At 33.6% G+C, this 19,786-nt stretch overlaps 3 protein-coding genes across 7 annotated transcripts; 1 reads left to right on the forward strand and 2 right to left on the reverse strand.

Moving 5' to 3' along the window:
• Positions 1-3,470: 3,470 nt before the first annotated feature.
• On the reverse strand, positions 3,471-8,616 carry LOC132036997 (reticulon-like protein B8). Of its 5 annotated transcripts, XM_059427428.1 has the most exons (7): positions 8,299-8,616; positions 7,089-7,180; positions 6,122-6,330; positions 5,855-6,035; positions 5,626-5,767; positions 3,953-4,022; positions 3,471-3,782 (listed from the first exon to the last, which is right to left on the reverse strand). In XM_059427428.1, exons 3-7 carry the CDS (start codon positions 6,324-6,326, stop codon positions 3,613-3,615), a joined length of 768 nt encoding a protein of 255 aa, XP_059283411.1. In that variant the 5' UTR covers positions 6,327-6,330; positions 7,089-7,180; positions 8,299-8,616; the 3' UTR covers positions 3,471-3,612. The 5 variants fall into 5 exon arrangements, with proteins under 5 accessions (XP_059283411.1, XP_059283412.1, XP_059283409.1 ...); XM_059427429.1 differs by lacking the exon at positions 7,089-7,180; XM_059427426.1 differs by lacking the exon at positions 7,089-7,180 and having other exon boundaries at positions 6,122-6,334; positions 8,299-8,614.
• Positions 8,617-9,943: 1,327 nt separating this feature from the next.
• LOC132036634 (polygalacturonase-like) lies at positions 9,944-13,451 on the reverse strand. The gene is made up of 4 exons (XM_059427015.1): positions 13,208-13,451; positions 12,032-12,343; positions 10,778-11,293; positions 9,944-10,225 (listed from the first exon to the last, which is right to left on the reverse strand). Exons 1-4 carry the CDS (start codon positions 13,346-13,348, stop codon positions 9,983-9,985), a joined length of 1,212 nt encoding a protein of 403 aa, XP_059282998.1. The 5' UTR covers positions 13,349-13,451; the 3' UTR covers positions 9,944-9,982.
• Positions 13,452-16,693: 3,242 nt separating this feature from the next.
• LOC132036641 (oxygen-evolving enhancer protein 2, chloroplastic) lies at positions 16,694-19,182 on the forward strand. Its single transcript, XM_059427022.1, has 4 exons — positions 16,694-17,056; positions 17,617-17,849; positions 17,957-18,007; positions 18,723-19,182. The coding sequence occupies exons 1-4, from the start codon at positions 16,822-16,824 to the stop codon at positions 18,981-18,983; spliced, it is 780 nt and encodes a 259-aa protein (XP_059283005.1). The 5' UTR covers positions 16,694-16,821; the 3' UTR covers positions 18,984-19,182.
• Positions 19,183-19,786: the final 604 nt, after the last annotated feature.

Raw genomic sequence — 19,786 nt, forward strand, 5'->3', positions numbered from 1 at the left:
GGAAGCTGAAAATAGTTGTACTTGCAGCAAGATACCTTCAAGATAAAATGATGAACTTGACCTATCGTCTCAACTGCTGACCTAATTCCTACCTCAAGTCTTTTGCTTCGAGGCTCCCTACTTGCCTCAATAGCTTGAAGCAGAGGCAGATTCAGGATTTGGAGGTTCCGGGTGCCACATCATCAAAACTAGTAAACGGGTTGGTTTGTTCAATTTTGGGCTACGATTCGGATTATTATCTTTTTCGATTTACATAGACAAATCGACCAAATATACATATTTTTTTATTTTGTTTTGTTTTCTTTTCTTTTAGATATTCTGAGATGAAAGACACCTAGCTAAGAGTCTTTTCTTTTTCTTTTTTTGGAATAAGAGGGCTTATTCTCTAAAACTTTGAGAAGGAAAAGATTTTTCACGTTAAAAAACCGAACCTATATAAACCATCTAATACCTTTACCTCATGTATTCATACTCCATTGTCTTTGCGTGTTGTTGCAGATATATAATTGAGAAAGAATTAAGCATTGTAACTTCAACCCAGTCATTTTCACTTAACGCGAACATCAGTGGAAGATCAAAAACCTTCAAATTTTAAAAACTCTAACATAATAATATTCATCATTTTTAAGAATCTAAACTTTTAAAAAAATTATAATTTACTATTTAAGTATATTTTTATTAATATTTATGTGATGTTTAAAAATTTAATACTCATTAGTATGAGATACGCACAAAACACGCATATCAAGAGATTATACTTAAAGAAAGAAAGAAGTAAAAAGAGTCAAGAATTAATTAGAGCAAAAAAAGTCTTTTTTGTTTAATAAAGAATATAAGTAAAAACTAGAATTTAAATACAAAAGATAAAAAATGAAGATGAATAGAGCTGAGCGTGTACTTTCCATCAAGCAAATAACAAGCCAAAACAAGTAGAGAAAAATTAATTAAAAGGATAAAAGAAATGAAAAAGAAAAGAGCTGAAACGTGTACTTTCAGGCTGCCAAAAAAGAATCGCAGCAGACCAAAAGAGGCACGCTAGGTTCGAACTCCTATCACATGCCTGGAATGTTGTTCCCTTTGGCAATGCCACCTTTTGAGCTTTTAGTATTCCGGGTGGCAAGATTAATATATATACGATTTCTTATTCATAAATACATATATACACAGAGTTTTAATTGAGGCATCCAGGTACCGTGCCTCTCCCACCCTTCTACGTAGATCCACCCCTAGCTTGAAAGTTATCGCTTCAATTGATTTTGATTTTGATGAGATGATAATGAAGGTCAAATACTTTCCCTTCTAAGAATGCTTGGAAGTTCTCCCAATTTGGAGGACCTACTATTTACGTTGAGCTGGAAAATTAAAAATGAATCCGTTTTCACTAAAGGTAAATTTTGAAATCCCTTAACCACTGTGTCAACCTCTAGTCTTGTGTTTTGGGGATTCAAAATCTATATATGTACATAAAAAAAAATTAAAAAATTATCTAATATATACAGTGTAATTATTTGTCGAGGGGGTTCAGGTGAATACTCTTACCCCCTCCTAGATCCTGAAGACCATCCTTAGGGTAGATGTAGAAAGTCTTCATGGCCAATGCTTGAAGCTCGCAAAGGAGTTGATGGGGTACGCTCGGGCTTTCCCAAAATTGGAAATAATATGTGAAGTGTGAACCATCGACAGTAGGCGAGAAAGTGTTGTGTTATTTATTCGTCAACTGCATGCATGTCAGCCTTGGATATTTATACTTCTGGTTCCTTATCCAGAAATTTTAATCTTTTATTCTAGTTATGCGACTAACATTATTTGATCGATCAGCAATTAATTGAGTGAGTTACCTTGGTTTTTTTTAAAAAAAAAAAAAAAGGAAGAGCAAACCAATCGCTTTATATGTATGTATAACAAAAATGGAAGTGTGTTTTCGAATTATTTCAAATCAAGACCAACCATTACCTTTTTAATAGCTTACACAAGTTGTTTATTTGAGTTCAACTGTGCAGTAAAACGTGAATTATATTTATATGTAATCATGTTTTATAGTCATTTTCTTCCCAGTTATCAAAACGGCTTCTTAATGTTTACATTGCTTCTTTGGTGGGTGGACTACTGGATTCGTGAATAGTGGAGGGAGAAAATTTGGGCAATTCGCAGGAATGCCTTATTTGAAAGTATCTTTTGTCATGGCTTTCCATACTAATTTGCCTTATAAGACAAAATCTATATCTTAAAGAAAAGTTAGACAAAATCTATTTTAATTATATCTTATTGTCTTTTAGTCTTCGCCAAATGCACCATAAGCGGCTTTAGGACTTAACTAAAAATTTGCCCATTAAAAGTTTGCCCATAAAAACCAAAAAATCAAGATTGTAGCAGTAGCAGAAGAAAGTATGTCGGGTCCGGCATAACTTTGGTAATTCTTAACAAGTGTCCAGATTCAAAATTCTACCCGAGGATAGCAAACTTAGGCTTTAGGCCGAAGCAGTTTTGAATGCCAAATATTTATATGTAATCATGTTTTATAGTCTACCCAGTTAGACTTCTTAATGTTTACATTGCTTCTTTGGTGGGTGGACTACTGGATTCGTGAATAGTGGAGGGAGAAAATTTGGGCAATTCGCAGGAATGCCCTTCTTTTGGGGTGGTCTTTAATTTTTGCATTCAAAATTTTGGGGTTCGAATAAAATTTCCCGAGCAAAGTTTGCAAAAACTGCACTGCCAAACTACGCAAATCCCAACTTATGCCTTGCGATTTTTTTTTATTTTTTTTTTGTATGCTTGAAATTCAAGGTCTGTCACGAACCCGAATCTCAATTTATGCCTTGCAATTTATTTTTTGGCAAAATATAAAGACCACCAATTTAAGGGGCAAAAATTAAAGACCAATGCTTTTGAAGGGCAAAAGGCACAAAAAAATGATTTTACTCTAAACTCAAGTGATGTAAAAAAGAAATTGTAGCCACAGAACTTCGAGAGATTACTTATGTGTTTTCTATTTTCTCCAATAATAACACCACTATTAAATCTCATGAGCTAACAAAAAGAAAATAGAAATGAACAACAATAATGTATAGTAAGATTTATCTAGCTTTCAAAAATCGAGATATATAGGTGCATCCGTGCATTGATATTTAAAGGAAAAACATAGACAAATCCAGTCGTCTTTAACAATTTTATCCAAACTCACTATTTTTACTCGGTTTCATGTATATATACGAAGACGAATTTAAAAAAAAAAAAAATAATAAGCCAAGTAATTTAAAAATATATCATGAATTACACCGATGCGGAAGCCAGTGAATCTACGAAAATAAAATATAAAAAGAGAATGATAATGAGTTCTCATGCTTGCTGCATACCAATTTAAACTTCAGTATGCTTCTAACTACTACAACCACAGATGACAGATAGTAAGAGAATAGTCAAGCAACTTATTTTTCAAATGCCATATCCAACTACAGTATTCGACATCTTACGTTCGATACATTGTCTTTTCTTTTGAATTAATGAGACATTACCTTGACTAATTCTAAGCTTAAAAACAGCATTTTGCTGACTAAGCAGGAAATGCATTTCATATTTTTTGCATACAAAGTTCATTTTCTGCTAATGTATCTATTCGAACTTCTTTAGTCTGAATTTGCCCGTGTTGATTCTGCTGAGGACACCACGATCCAGCTTTTTGTAATGGCCTCGAAACTTTTCGAGGGCATTATATACAAAACCATCAACTTTATCATCATATCTTTCGTACAGCACGGGGAGCACATGTGCAGCAACAAAGCCTAAAGCAATCAACATTGCGAGCATATTCAAAATTAAAACCTTTCTGGAGCTTAATGTGACTTCCAGAGAAAAATACGAATACTGCTGATATAAAATCTTGAAAAGAATTCAGAACAAATGTACAATCAATAATCGAACGAGCAATCCAGAGTATGGCAAGATCTCTTACCAATGTACAGAACAGTCAAAAAATTGCACCAGCTTCCAATTATAGCAGCAACCCACAAACTCACCACAACCTAGAACAAATCCCAAGACATTAATGTTGCAGAAGATAGTGGGTTAACTAGCTCACTACAACAAAATATGCTTTTAGCGACAATTAATTTGCGGCAATAACTTAATTGCAGCTAATTATATTCTAGAATCAATTATTACCGGCAATACCAAACTTTAGCCCTAACAATAAATGCCGCTAAAGGCTTTAGCGACCTTGGATCTAATAGCATTAACCAATTGCTGGTAAATGTTTTTGTGGCAATAACTATTGCTGCTAAAAGAAAAATATATTGCCACTAAAAGCCTCTTTTGGTGTAGTGACTTGCACACAACCACACAATAAAAGCAAATAGAGAAGAAGAGATAACACAAGGATTTAACGAGGTTCGGCCAAGCCTACACCCTCGGGCCAAAAGCAAAGATAGTTTTCCATTATGATTGAGAAGACTACAAAGAATTTCCAATTACAACCCATTTTATAGGCCCTAAATAATTCATATTTTCCACAACAATTAATTTAGTTGTCCTCAGAAATAATCTGGATCAGATGATTTAATGACGTTTTCTTTTGTCCAAGTGCTTAAAGGTCAAAGCACCTTGAGAGGAGACTGCATATGGACAAAAGAACAGCATCTTAACCCCTAAATACACCAACCATTGAGCAATAGGATTTCAGAGTAACACTATATACGGGAAATAAGAGATTCAATATCTAATTACAGTGTATTAAGTAACATAGGAGAAAAGAAAACCAATGAGGAGAAAAATAAATGTATAACAAAAGACAGAAGAAGGCAGGAAGCCTTCTTTTTCTTTTCGGGAAAGGAGCCGGGAGACGCAAGTTTAATGGCGAAAATCTTACACGTACATCGATCAACCAACTCAAGCAATATTTTATAGCTAGTTGAGTAAAAATGCCCACTTATCTTTTTATTGTTTCTACTATCCGTTTTCTAAAATCTGGGGAAAACATTGCACATGTATGCATCTTACTTAACAGAGGTATTTGTTTGGAGCAGATATTTAGAATGAGCTGACGTGTACACAATGTTGAACAAGCAAAGGCAGCAGTCTGGGTTTGGCTTTTGCAACTGAATTGAAGGGATAGGGAAATCTGCTTGCATTCTTTCTGGAATCTGACAGCATAAATGTCGTGGTATGTCCACTAAGTGGAAATGAAGGGTAAAGTACACCTCTCGACATTAATTATTATTTTTAATCACAATTTCTTCAGCGCTATATAAACAGAATGGAAAGCTGTCTGGAACCACAAACATAAGGAGAGCCAGAAAGTAGAGATAATACGATATTTATGTATTATTGTTGTTTTAGGAAAGGAATTTCCAGAACAATTGTTCAAGATACTTGAAAAATGCTGAATCAAAGAAAGCTTACTAAAGGGGTGAGAGGCCCATGACCTTTGCAAAAGAATTTGGCGAAGTTGATGCAGAGAAAGCAAAGTAATTATTTAAAAGATCAGGCTTGAAAAAGCGTCAAAATATGATACAAATCAAATGCATAGTAGTTTGTAATGAGCTTTTGCAATTGGATCAGAGGAACAATTTTCATTTAAATAAGCTTGTCTATTTAAAAGGATTCCAACAAAAAAGTATGAAGATTTACCACTAAGAATTGTTTGATGTTATCCCCACAGGCAACTTTTTGAAGGAAGGCTAAAGCACGGTTTACTTCAGCTCCTATTGACTTGGCAATGCAGATGAAGAAGTCATCAGGTAAGACAAGATGAGGGACTTTAGCTGGAGACCTGTTGCCACAGAGATCACCATTAACTTGATTCAAGAATATCGTATCAATTGAGAATAAGACAGGAGAGTAGGTTAAGTTGTATTACCTGTTTATCATGCCAGAAGCATTTTTCCATATAAACTGAACAATCATACCAATGACAAGAGCAAAGCATAAAAGTGAAAGAAAATTATAATTCAGCCACTCAAATAACACCCAGATGGCTGAGGCACTGGCTAAAACACCAGCTGAGATTTTCTTGTTTCTCCATAACAGGACATCAGCAGCTACAAAAAACCGAAGAAGCATGTATAGGATCCGCAATACAAGCATTGTAAGGACAAAGGAAAGCTAAGGTTTATAGGTGTCCTACATTTGCCTCCACCTAAAATGTGGTGTACCGGCTTTTGACGGCCAAATAGCCTATTGAGTTGAGCATTAACTGAGCTTGCTTTCTCCTCTTCGAAGAAGGACCCTGACTTCTGCTTCGATAATGACTTCTGCTTCGACAGACCATCAGCAATTGATTCCACAATGTTGTTCAGAAGATTCTCGGCCGTACTAGTTCTCTCAGGCATTTTCCTACCTTTTTAAGATGCACAAGAGATTAAGTCAGTCATCAGAAGAATAAACTTCAATGCACAATGTTATCATAAACAAGTACAAAATTCATTTAAACAAAAAAATGATGAAAATTTAACAAGCAAAAAACAGCTTTTGATAACTATTATAACAGTCAAAATAGCACACTTATCCAGGTTGATACGAGGTTGGAAATAGTTTGGTCCTAATAAAATAAAACATTTTGCCTTTTTTCAGACTCACCAGACTGAATCAACTGGCCTTCCCACTAATATAGGCATTCTTCTTTTTCTTGTTAATAGTTTTCTCTTCTTGTACTTCCTCTGCAAGAAGAGCATTTGTTCTTCCGTGAACTGCTTATAGCTAATCTGACACAGAACTGAGCTCTAATTTATTATCGGTGAGGAAGGGATTCGGAAGCCCTATCTGATATCTCCTCTTTTATCATAAAATTAGCTAATCACGTTCTAATAATCCCTCTCTCTTCTAGCAGCCTAAAGTTCTTCTTCTTCCTTCATCTACAAGGAAATCAAATGTTTTATCTAAAAGATAGAGCATTGCAGTCATCAAGACAGAAGAAAATTACAGTTGAGATTTGCATATGGCACTACCCTTATACTCCTTTATTCTCTCCAGGCCCTATACATCATTTCTTTTCAGACAATTCACTATTCAACAACTTTGAGACTTTAGGCTTTTGGTATTCAAGCTAGAATTCAGGCAACCCAAAAAAGAATAAAACGAATGCGGATGGATACGAATCTTTCTCTATCAGTCAGCAGACTCTATACACTTCTCAAACATCGGTAATGTAATGATGGCAAGAGATGCCGCCAGTTAATTCAAACATCTGTATATTTAATAATAATAATAATAATAATAATAGACTGATAATCACAACGCAATTATCCAACCAGGGAAAAATACATGACTATGAGCAGCTTAAAAATTTGCAATTCAAGTTAAACCAAAATTAGGCGTTCCTCTTTCAGTTAAACATGCTCAATCACTTTGTGTGCAATTGAACAGATATGTAACACACATGGAATCAAAAATATTCCAAAAAGAAGAAAAAAAAAAAAGTATTGCTTCCTGCACAAAAGAACAAACTACGGAACAGCAATCTGCGAAAAGTAAACCAAGAAAAGTAAGGGAAATACTATGCACAAAAGTTCCTTTTTCTTTATTGGTGGGCCAATGGGGGGAAAAGAATAACAAATCTGATGGCAAAAGCATATCAAGAAATATTACCAATGATGAAGAAAAATAGTGTCATTCATTATGAATTAACTTTACCAGTAAAAAGGAGCACAAGAGGGGAGCAGAAACGCTATTTAGCTCTAATCAAAACACCATATTTGTCACTGTACCTCTCATCACCTTAGCCCATAGCACACAAAATTGAACCCCACACACACCAAAAAAATAAATTAAAAAAATTATAAAAATAAAAAATAAAAAAAAGCACAAGATTCATCCATACCATTACAGTGGAATGAAATTGGACAAAATTATTCACATGCCAAAAGCATTTCAAACAATCTGCAATTTATGGCTAACAATGGGCAACAATAACTGCTACTTTGATATGGAAAATAGCAGTACCATAGACCAAAAGACCATAACTTTGGAGTGAGATAACTCCAGAAACCACCAAGAAAACTCAAGATTTAATTTCCCCAAATTAGATCTATGGATTACCAAAAAGACCCAATTTTTAATATTTGCAGGAAAAAACAAGATGATTCTCATACACAACAACAACAACAACAACAACAACAACAGCCCAGTGAAATCTCACAACGGGGTTTGGGAAGAAAGAAAATGTCACGCAGATTACTTTCCTACCAAGGAGGACATTTGAAAAGATACTCGATATAAACAATGAACTTAAATCAGAGTAACACAGTGAGAAAAGATCTAACAAGCAAAACCAAGATATCAAAAACAAGAGAAAAAAAGACTCACCCAAATGTAAGCAGCCAAACAATGCAAAAGGTAGGAATCTTTTTTTTTTTTGGCTAAAAGAGATACTTTTATGTTTTTTGAACCTTTTGAGGTATCTCTATTATGTTACTACCAAACACTTGTACTATGTACAGTTAGTGAAAGAGTTGGGTAGAGTGATTAGTATATGTTGGGAATTGGAGTCATTTGAAGAGAAGGAATTGATGGTATACAGTTGAATTTGAATTGGGAAATGGGAGGAAAGATGATGAGAATCTATAAAAGCTTATTGCCTGCGTGTAATGTTTGTCTGTATTAAACACACATGCCACTTGACTTGTGCCACTATTTAAATACTCCCTTAATTCTCTGTTTTGCCGCCTTCAAATAGTAGATTCGGTTCAATTTTATCATATTCGCGTCTCCTATCACTTTTTTATCGATCTTTCTTGCGTTGTGACTTAACTTCACTCAGTATTGTTTGGATTTATCGATTGTTTCGTATGTAAACATAGTAATATCGAGTGTTATCATTAATAAAAGTTATAAAAAAAAAAAAAAAAAAAAAAAGTCATCATAAGATAGTATTGACTTCATTTTACAACTGTCAGTATGTATTAAGCCTAAAAGATTGAAATTCCTTTTAACTGACTTATAAGAAAATTAAACAAACTTTGATTTAACACGTACTTGACATTTTGAAATACTACCTTCAAACTCAGGAAATACTTTCAAGTTGATCATTTTTTGCATGATTTTATAGATGACATGTCGCAAACGTGCATACCATAAATTATTTGATTCAAGTAAGTAAAGAGAAGCTTGAAAGATAGGCAATACTTTCTAGCTGATCATTTTTGTATGATCTTGCTAGGACCAAGCATGCAATCACGCAAGAACACGATAGGGGCAAATGCTCGCAGTCGTCAGGGGTGTTGGCCGCGATCGCGAACGGCAAGGAACTCCGCATTCCCGAAGTGGGGATTGGGCAGACTTGAATAGTCTAATTCAAACCCATTTATTCTAAACACAATTTTGGGAGTTCTAAACCTCGGATTTGGGCTATTTTTAGGCAACCTTCACGATTCTTTAAGGGGGTAAGTTTCTAATACCTATTTTTGTCAGTAATCATGATTCCTAACGTTTAAATATGACTTAATCTATGAATTGAATTGGAAAATAGGGGATTTGTGCCCAAAACTTAAGAGGGGATTAATTATGGAGATTGAGGATCAACTAATGATTGGTATTGGATGAAAATTGAGATGTGAGGGTAACCAAATTTTAAAAACTAAATTGTGATGATCGGGCTTTGCTCAATATTGAATAATCACGTTAAAAATTGCTAGTTGAAGGAATAGAAATGCATATGCAAATTGTAACTTAAACATGATCAGGTACCAATCAAAATCTCATGTTCAAAAATCTCTCGCCAAGAGGATTTCCTATTATTATTCATGTGTAATTTGTACACTTTGAATATGGTGCACATCTTGCACGCACACTTCCTAGCTATTTCAAGGATATCCAAAAAAAAAAAAACTCTAGAATTTTTTTCTCTAAACAAAGAAAGAGCAAAAAACTTTGTAGTTATAGAGCTCAATTAGACTGAGCAGGACCAATGTAAACTGATAGATTCTCACATCTTCAAAAAAAAAAAAAAAAAAAAAAAAAAGTTACTAAAAAAATGCACAAAACTTGGGACTCAAGCAGACTGAGCTCCAGCACAAACTGGTGGATTTTGCTTCCCCACAAGAGTTGGCTTGACATTCTCACACCTAGACTTAGCTGGTCCTTCCTTTCCATTGTAGGCAATGTCTATGTCTCCAACTTCAACTCCTTCACATGGTACTCCTTTACTGCACAGTAGCAGCACTGCATCTTGTGTTCTTGATGTACCCCTTACATTTTTTATGCTCACTTTGCTTATCTTCACTTGTGATGGCAACTGCAAACGTACAACAAAAGTAAATCTACAACTTATTTATTTTCAAAGAGTTTAACTTTTATACACCGACAACGGTGGTGGAATCAAAAATTTCGCTAAGGATATATAAGATCTGATGTACATTTATAAAAAGTACTACAGTAATATATTTGTCCTATGTGCATAGTTTCACTTTGGTTATCATAGTTTGACTTGATATAAAGTTTAATTAAAAAAAAAGACTTTTGAAACTTGTGATATTTAAATATGTCATAACGTTTGCGCGATGATAAAGCTTTTGATATTTTGTGGTATTATACATGTCATAATATTTGTATGGCTATCAAAGTTTCTCATTAAGAAAATATAAGAGTGTTCCATTGTTTCTGCAACTAACTAATAAGGAGATATTGTCAAGCGAAATAGAACGTAGGAAGTATAATTAAAAAAACCAACCACTCTTTGCGAGCTGTAGCCGACAGTGTAAAGGAATTTTTGCACTATCAGGTCATTTTAAAGATGAGTGCAACCTAGTGCATGCATGCTTAATAATAAGTGAATATGAGGACTTACATCTTTGTTGCATTGATTGTATGGGCAATAGACTTGATCAATGACAATAGGGTTGGTAACATTTTGTACAATGATATCTTCATAGTGCAAATCCGTGACAACACCTTGATGAGAAGCTGGCCATGTCTTTACCCTAACACCATTATCAGTATTAATAAATGTGCAATTCCTCACATAAACTCCCACCACAGGCTTTTCACCAGGAGTCTTTCCAAGGCTTCCAACACTAATACCATGTCCAGGTCCACAAGTAACTCTAGTGATATGAAGTTGTTCCAATTCATCACCAACAGAAATACAGTCATCTCCAGTGCCAATGACACAATCCGTGATGTTTACGTTGCTCGATCGTGCCACGTGGATGCCATCGGTGTTGACGCTTTCTGGTGGAGCTGTGATGTTAACTCGGATGAATGTCAAGTTCTTGCAACCGTTCACGTTGACATGGAAGAGTTTGCTGTCTTGTGATGTTATGTCTTGGATTGTGGAATTTGTAAGGAAGTTGAAGCTCAAATTCTGTACCAGAGTAAAAATATATCAGTGAGCATAACATTTAGATAAATGTAAGTTGTATATATGAACTAATGAGGTAAAAAAAATATGTAAATACGTGTCACGTATAAGGTACTCACTCCATCCATTTATGTGACATTATTTGATTGAACACGAAGTTTAAGAAATAAATAAAGACTTTTGAAACTTGTGGTCTATAACAAGTGATAGACATTTGTGTGACTATAAATTATCTCATTACCAGAAAAATGAGAAGTTTAAAGTTAAATTATTCTTTAAAAAAAAAAATATGACATTCTTTTTAGAACAGACTAAAAATAAAGGATTGACATATAAATTAGGACGAAGAGGGTAATTACATGTGAATGTATATGAATATAAGAATTAATTGGTAACATGATAAAAATGACAACGAATCTGTTATCGTAGCTCAAACTACACTAATAGTGAAGAGAAAAAAATCTCTACAATTTTAGTATACATATAACTTAAATCCCAAGGGTGATTCTTTATACCTGTAAAAATTTATTACAGTATAAGGTTATTTAAAAGTTAATCATAAATACTTATAATAGATGGAATTAGCAACCTGAAAAAAATAAAATAAGTAATCTTGTATGACATGTTAAATTGCATTGCATTAATAATGTAAAGTTGTTTCTATATCGTCGGTGTATATAAGTTAAATTCGTGTTAAAACCTATGAGCACAAAATGTAAGGGGAATGTAGATGTGACTTACATTGGGAAGATTGCCACAACTTTTGGAATCCTTGCAATTATTTTGAGCCCATGCTGCTTTACCTTGGCCATCAAAAGTACCACCGCCAGAGAGTGTAAAACGATCAATATAATTAACAGTCAACCATTCAATATCAGCATTGAGTTGCTTAGGATCTTCATTAGCTTTCAAAGTGGCTTGGACTTGAAGTTCAAGAGGTGCCTTGCATGGACCTTCTAGTTTTACTTGAGCCATTTGAAATGTACCTTTTGGTATCACTATTGTACTTGGGCTTGTTGATGCACATGCCTCTTTAAAAGCATCCAACACTGCCTGTACAATTTGAATATCAAAATAAGAGAAATATTGTCATTACACAGCCTATACATTTTTGAGATAATTACCTTTCTGGACCACTCTAAAAAATAATAGCCGAAAAACGTATGTGTTTTGTATATTAAGTATAAGTATACATAAATATACTTATAATACACTTAATCAATGTATATATTTGATATATTTTAGCTAGTGCCCGTAATTAATTTCGACCGGCAGGACAAAACAAAGCCCTACATTTTTGGTAATCATCAAGATAAGAAAAAGACTATAATTGTTAATTAGTTTCAGTTAAAAGGAAATCTAGATTGAGTGCAATGGGTTCAACGAAACTCATTATTTTCGGTTTGAACCACTATACATATGCAAAATAATTTAGGAATATAAATATATACTTCCTCAGCGAGCCACTCCTCTCCCTTTCACTCGAAACAAGATCGTTTTGTGCCAAGCATAAGATAAATCAATAGGACCATATTATAATCCTAGAAATACCATAACTTTCTTTTTGAACGTCTCAACTTTCTTTCTCAAACCATTTCAATTTATACGGGGATGTTTGACTATACATGAAATTTAAGAAAGAAACATTTGAAGCCTATGTCTTAAACATATACCATAAGATTTACGTGACTATAAAAACATGTCATTAAGGGTAAATAAGAAGTTTAAAATTGAATTATTTCCTAATATAAAAAGATGTTATTCTTTCAAAGAATGGCACGGAGGGAGTAATAGGTCATATCCATTCTGAAGCCTCCAACTCTAAATATTGGATTTGCATATAATTAATGTGAAAATAGTTAATGAAAGTTACCAAGATCAAATTAACTAGATGATGAAAATGCATGATTTATATACCTTACTGATATCTCCATTACTAGTTGCGCCATATTTAGTAATATCAAACACTGCTGGCTGAGATGTTGGTGCCTGAGCGTCTCCAAGTCTTGCTAAAAATAGCAATAGAAGTGCAAATGATACCTTGATATTATATTCCATTTTCTTTTCTTTTTTTTTCCCTTTTTATCTTTTTCTTTTTTATTTAAATTTAAATTTATTGTGTTTTTTATTGCGTTTGAAATGGTAAGTGAAGGTTTGAAGCTCTTTTATAGTGTAATTAAGATGAATTGAGAACCATTAAATTTCTACAGGCTTATTCGGAATTTTGGTGGTTCATTTTGTCTTTGATCCTTTTATCCTTATGACTTATTCTTATGCAAAACCAATAAAGTAAACATTAGTTAATCTTCTATGGGAGCAGCTTCTCTATTGGAAAGGAGGAAAAGATTAGGATAAGATGCAAATACAAATAATTAGGTTGTGTTGGAAATTCCAACACCATTTAGCCAAAGCAAATTAATTAGAATCTCTTGCATTTCTAAAATGTAGTCCTAGACATCGCTTTGAATTTCATCATTCATCGGGCATTTTGGAAAAAATTTAAAAAAGAAGAAAAAAAAAGGAAAGAAGAGTTTAAAAAACAAAGATTTTAGTAGTTTCATTTTTGCAACTTAGGGAATACCTACTAGCTAGCCAGCAAATTAGGAACTACCGAGTCCGGAGCCAAAATGGCTTCTTTTTGCAGCCATTACACAAAAATGGTATGCTTTTTTTTTTTAAGATCAAAATGGGTATTTCGTTGGTTATCCAACGAAATACCCACACAGGTTACTGTTCATGGCGAATTATTTCAATCAATTTTTTTTTATTTTTTTATTTTTTTTTTTTTGCATTTCGTGCAATGTTGCACGAAATGCAACAAAATTTCTTTTTTTGTTTTATTTCGTTTTTCATATAACAAGCGAAATAAAACAAAAAAAAAAAAATTTGTTGCATTTCGTGAAATGTCCAACGAAATGCAACAAATTTTATTTTTTTTTTAATTTCGTTTTTCACATAAAAAACGAAATAAAACAAAAAAAAAAAAAATTGTTGCATTTCGTGAAATGTCCAACGAAATGCAACAAATTTTATTTTTTTTTTTAATTTCGTTTTTCACATAAAAAACGAAATAAAACAAAAAAAAAAAATTGTTGCATTTCGTGCAATGTTGCACGAAATGCAACAAAATTTCTTTTTTTTTTAATTTCGTTTTTTATGTAATAATGTAGGCTCAATACATCAAGGATACGTAAACGTTCGGATCGTCGTTTTAAAAAGGTAGCAAGTAAATTTTGTTTAAGGTTTAAGTGTTTTATTTTTTAAGGTTTTGATTTAAGCGTGTTATTTTTTAATCAAGACATAATGTTATTTTGAATATAAATCTAATTCTAATTCTAAAAAATATAAGGTGAAAAACTAGTTGTAAAGTGGTCAAACTTTAGATGGTCATAACTTTGCGCTCGGACGTCCGATTTACGCATTTTTTTTTTGAACTTGCGTATTTTTTCGAGATCTATGGGGCAACCGCTATGGCGGTTTGGCCGAGCCGATTTTTAAAAAAACACCTTTATCCCATTCAATTTCAATTTTCCCCCAAATTGGCGAGAAATTTTCGCTTTATTCACTTATAAGATGATGATACGCAATAGATTTCAACGTAAAAATCCTGTGGTAATGTAGTTGTGAATGTCAATTTCACTTCGCGGTTTCAATTTTTGAAAATAAAGTCGACTAATTTTCTCGACATATAAAGTTGACTAAAATAACCTTACAAATGTTTTCAACCCCTAAAATGACTATCCGAACGTCTATTTATCCTTGATGTATTGAGCCTACATTATTGTCCTCGAAAAAAATATCGGTTCTATATAAAATTATATTTTCCTATTTCGTTTTTATATAAACGAAATAAAAAAAAAAAAATTAATGCTATTTCTTTAAGCATTTCACGAAATGCAACCAAATTTAAAAAAATTATTATATTTTCCTATTTCATTTTTGTATAAAAGAAATAAAAAAAAAAATTATTTCGTTTACACAAAAAACGAAATAAAAAAAAAATTGTTTCGTTTATACAAAATGAAATAGGGAATATAATAATTTTTTTTAATTTGGTTGCATTTCGTGAAATGCTTAACGAAATAGCATTAAATTTTTTTTTTTTATTTGGCTCATAACAAAAACGAAATTAAAAAAATAAATATTTTTGTCCTATTTCGTTGGACTACCAACGAAATAGGATAAAAAATATTTATATAAACGAAATAAAAAAAAATAAATTTTGTTGCATTTAAAATCGCACGAAAATGCAACAATTTTTTTTTTTTTTATTTCGTTTTTTATGTGAAAAACGAAATTAAAAAAAAAAAAAAAATTTGTTGCATTTCGTTGGACATTTCACGAAATGCAACAAATTTTTTTTTTTTGTTTTATTTCGCTTGTTATATGAAAAACGAAATAAACAAAAAAAGAAATTTTGTTGCATTTTTCACATTTATTTGATTGAAATAATTCGCCATGAACGATTGGGTATTTCGTTGATAACCAACGAAATACCCATTTTGATCTTAAAAAAAAAAGATACCATTTTTGTGTAATGGAATTACTAAAAAGCCATTTTGGCTCGGATAGAACTACCAGTTGTTAATATTCTTCAAGTTATATAGCCTCATCGATTGCAATAGTGATAATTTAATAGTTTAAGTACTTATTCATCTTATATTAATATCTCAACTGTGCCCGGTTAATTTTAAATTTTATGTAGTTCTAATAATGTTTGACGTGTCCGACAAGTTGGCCGCTACTATTTCATTATTAGCCCATTTTAAAAAGAATGACCTAGAAGTTTTTTTATAACTACACAAATGTTATGACATTTTTAAGAAACCACAGTTTCAAAAGTTTTATAGTTACAAATGTTACAGCATATTTAAGACACGCGTTTCAAAAGTCTTTCTTTATTTATTAAACCTTATAAACAAGTCAAACTATGACAAACAAAAACGAAATGGACGTTCCATTTATTCATAAATATTTAACTTATTTTTCACTTTTATTGTTATTTGGTAGGATGATAAGCTTAGATTAAAAAAAACATGATTAGTGAAAATTCATATAGTCAATCCCAATTTATTAGGCTAAGCCGCGGTATTATTGCTTATTACCAAAAAAAAATACTTCAGAAATTAGTTTCAAGTCAATCTCCTAGTCCTAAAAACATGTAAATGCTACATTTCTACTATTACATATTTTGTACATGTTGAAAGGAAGTGTGGTAGGGAACAGCCTTACTCCAAACTTAGCCCCACAAGAGTATGACATGGAGATTGCAGAGGAAACTAGAACAAACAACAATATTGTTCAAGTCCAGTTGGCACCAATCAAAACCTCAACAACCTTATCCCACATCATAAATCTAATCTTCCCCCACATCTAAAAACTAAGCCAATTTCCCTTCACACATCACAAAAATTATCTAAAACATATTGCCCCCCACATCACCATTCCAACAAAAGGGAATAACAAAGAGGAAATCCAATTCCAAGCCAAGAAAAAGAAAGAAAGAATAGGCTAATTGCGAGTAGTGAGCAATGGCTGCTTCCACACAATGCTTCTTGCACCAGTACACTGCACTCTCTAGCCCTGCTAGAACACAGAGGTCTGTTTCATCCCTCAAGCCTAACCAATTGGTTTGCCGTGCCCAAAAGCAAGATGATGCCAACAACAACTTTGCTGTCTCTCGCCGATTGGCTCTCACTGTCCTCATTGGTGCTGCTGCCATTGGATCCAAGGTTTCCCCGGCCGATGCTGCCTATGGAGAAGCTGGTATATTTCTCCTATATAGGACCTCTCACATTCTTGTACAAGTTTAACTATGATATACTGTCTCAAAGATTTTCTACGCTATCAGGTCATCTAAAAGATGATTATAGGTACCTGATCATAATATGTGAATTAGTCGCATACACTACTACTTTTGCCTTGCGTGGATGATATAGAGATAGTGTTGTCATAATCATAGAGTAACCCAAGCCACCTAGGCTGACTCAAATTCAAGTCTTTCTTCACTTGAAAATAGAAAATACATACAACCTAAGTCAGACTCATAGCACAAAAGTTATTTATACTGTCAGTATGTATAAATTAAATCATTTTTGTACACACTCACTATGATCTGAATATTGAGCAAGTGCACCTACAAAAGAACAACTTTCCACCACTGATCTATGTTGTTCGGATCCTCCAAATATATCGTAGTTCATGTGTCAGCTCCTCCAAAAGTAATGCATTTCTGGAAGATCTGACACGGATGCAACGACTTTTTTAAGGATCCTAAAACATGATGCTTAATTATGAACTTGATGATGGTGTTGTGATATATGCAGCAAATGTTTTTGGCAAGCCAAAGGCAAACACTGATTTCGCAAAATACAATGGAGATGGATTCAAGCTGGAAGTACCAGCCAAATGGAACCCCAGCAAAGAAATTGAGTACCCTGGTCAGGTTCTCAGATTTGAAGACAACTTTGATTCCACCAGCAATCTCATTGTCACTGTCACTCCAACTGACAAGAAGTCCATCACTGACTACGGCTCCCCCGAAGACTTCCTCTCTCAAGTAATTCTCTCTCTCTCTCTAAAATCATGAATATTATAGTTGATGGACTGAAAGTGGTGAGCTCATAAGTGAGTTTTTTTTTTTTTTTTTTTTTTTTTTCTGAGCAGGTGGACTATCTGCTAGGAAAGCAAGCCTACTTTGGTAAAACTGATTCAGAGGTAAGGAGTCATAACTACCATGGATTAAAGGATTTATGTTCTGGTTTGTAGAGTAGGAATATTTTTAAAATTTGGTGAAAGGACTGCTTTTTCATATGAGATAAGCAAAGGTTACAAGCATAGTATCTGCTGCTCTTCTATAACTTGAGCATAAGCTTTTTCATTAATCTACCTCAAAAGGCCCTCCATTTTGTCCCCAAATAAAGAAAAGATAGAATGGTGGCTTCGAGATTTTTTTCAATATCCACTTAAGAGTATGAACAAACGAGTCTAGAATACGGTCAGTATAAGCTACCCTCATAAATTAGTCCTCAACTGGCTAGCAAGCTCTCGTCAACTGGTGTTGTCATTGAGAATGGGAGGCTCAATTTGGGGAATCACTTGGTAAGATCATAACAAGTAATGGCTTTTGATCATATTACCATGAGATCTTCAACTTCAGCACCAACTAGTGGAAGTAAAATGCATTTAAATTTGCTAACTGTAGCTGGCAGCTTTTTTCTATAAATCAAATGAACCATATCCATATAACACATGGAACGAGTGAAGTACGAAACTATGTGTCAATCCCAAGCAAGTTGGAGTCTTCTATATGAATCCTCACTGTTTAGTTGCTCCGCTCCGGAATTGTCTAAATTTGGTGGCTAAAGCACTGTCTGAACTAATGTATGGACAAATTATGATACAAAAATGAAGTGAGAATTTGTTGGTGCAGGGTGGATTTGAATCTGGTGCAGTGGCAACTGCAAACCTGCTGGAGGCATCAAGCGCAGAAGTCGGAGGAAAACCATACTACTACTTGTCAGTATTGACAAGAACTGCAGATGGAGATGAAGGTGGGAAGCACCAGTTGATCACAGCCACAGTGAATGGTGGCAAACTTTACATTTGCAAGGCACAAGCTGGTGACAAGAGATGGTTTAAGGGTGCTAAAAAGTTTGTGGAGAATGCTGCCTCTTCTTTCAGTATTGCTTGAGAATAAGAAAACCATTATTTAAGTTTGTATCTACTTAGTTGATCTCCCCCTTCTTCAAAACATATGGTGCTGAGATGAGTTGCTCAATTGGACTACTTCCTTTTTTCTCTTTTCAACCAACCCCAAAAAAGTTACTGGAGATGTTTGAAGTATTGTTGGAGGAAGCTAATGTTAATAATTTAAATATTTTCTTTGCATATATCTGACATCCTTTTCCGCCTCTCTTTCTCCCCACACTCACATATGTAACAAATGCAACAGCTATGTTAAAAGGTATAGAGCCTGTTTGGATGGGCTTGAAAAAAGCAGCTTATAAGTTGCTATGTTAAAAGGTATAGAGCCTGTATGGATGGGCTTAAAAAAAGCAGCTTATAAGCTGAAAATAGCTTATAAACTTTTTTTAGATAAAAAAGCCCAAACGCAATGACAGCTAATTATTTTTTGAACTTATTTTAAGACAAAAATAGTTTTAAACAGTAAGCCAAACCCTATAAGCCAATCCAAACGGGCTCATAGTATCATTTACATTGTTTTAGAAGGGAAACAGGTTACTTCAAGAAGAACCACCCAAGGAATGCAGTTGGATAGTTGAGATCCCTCCACCCTTAACCAAAGGTCTTGGATTTGAACCCTAGGAATATAGATTTTCCCGGTAGCAAGTGCATCACCCTTGGATGGGCCTTACTCAATGTGCATTTGGATTAACCGGAGGCAGTGGGTTTTGGATGAAAAAAAAAATTATTTAAAAAAGAGAAATCTATTCTAATAACTCAAACTCACAAGGCTTTGGTACAATTCATATA

This window comes from Lycium ferocissimum, chromosome 11 (assembly GCF_029784015.1).
Source record: "Lycium ferocissimum isolate CSIRO_LF1 chromosome 11, AGI_CSIRO_Lferr_CH_V1, whole genome shotgun sequence".
Taxonomy (NCBI): domain Eukaryota; kingdom Viridiplantae; phylum Streptophyta; class Magnoliopsida; order Solanales; family Solanaceae; genus Lycium; species Lycium ferocissimum.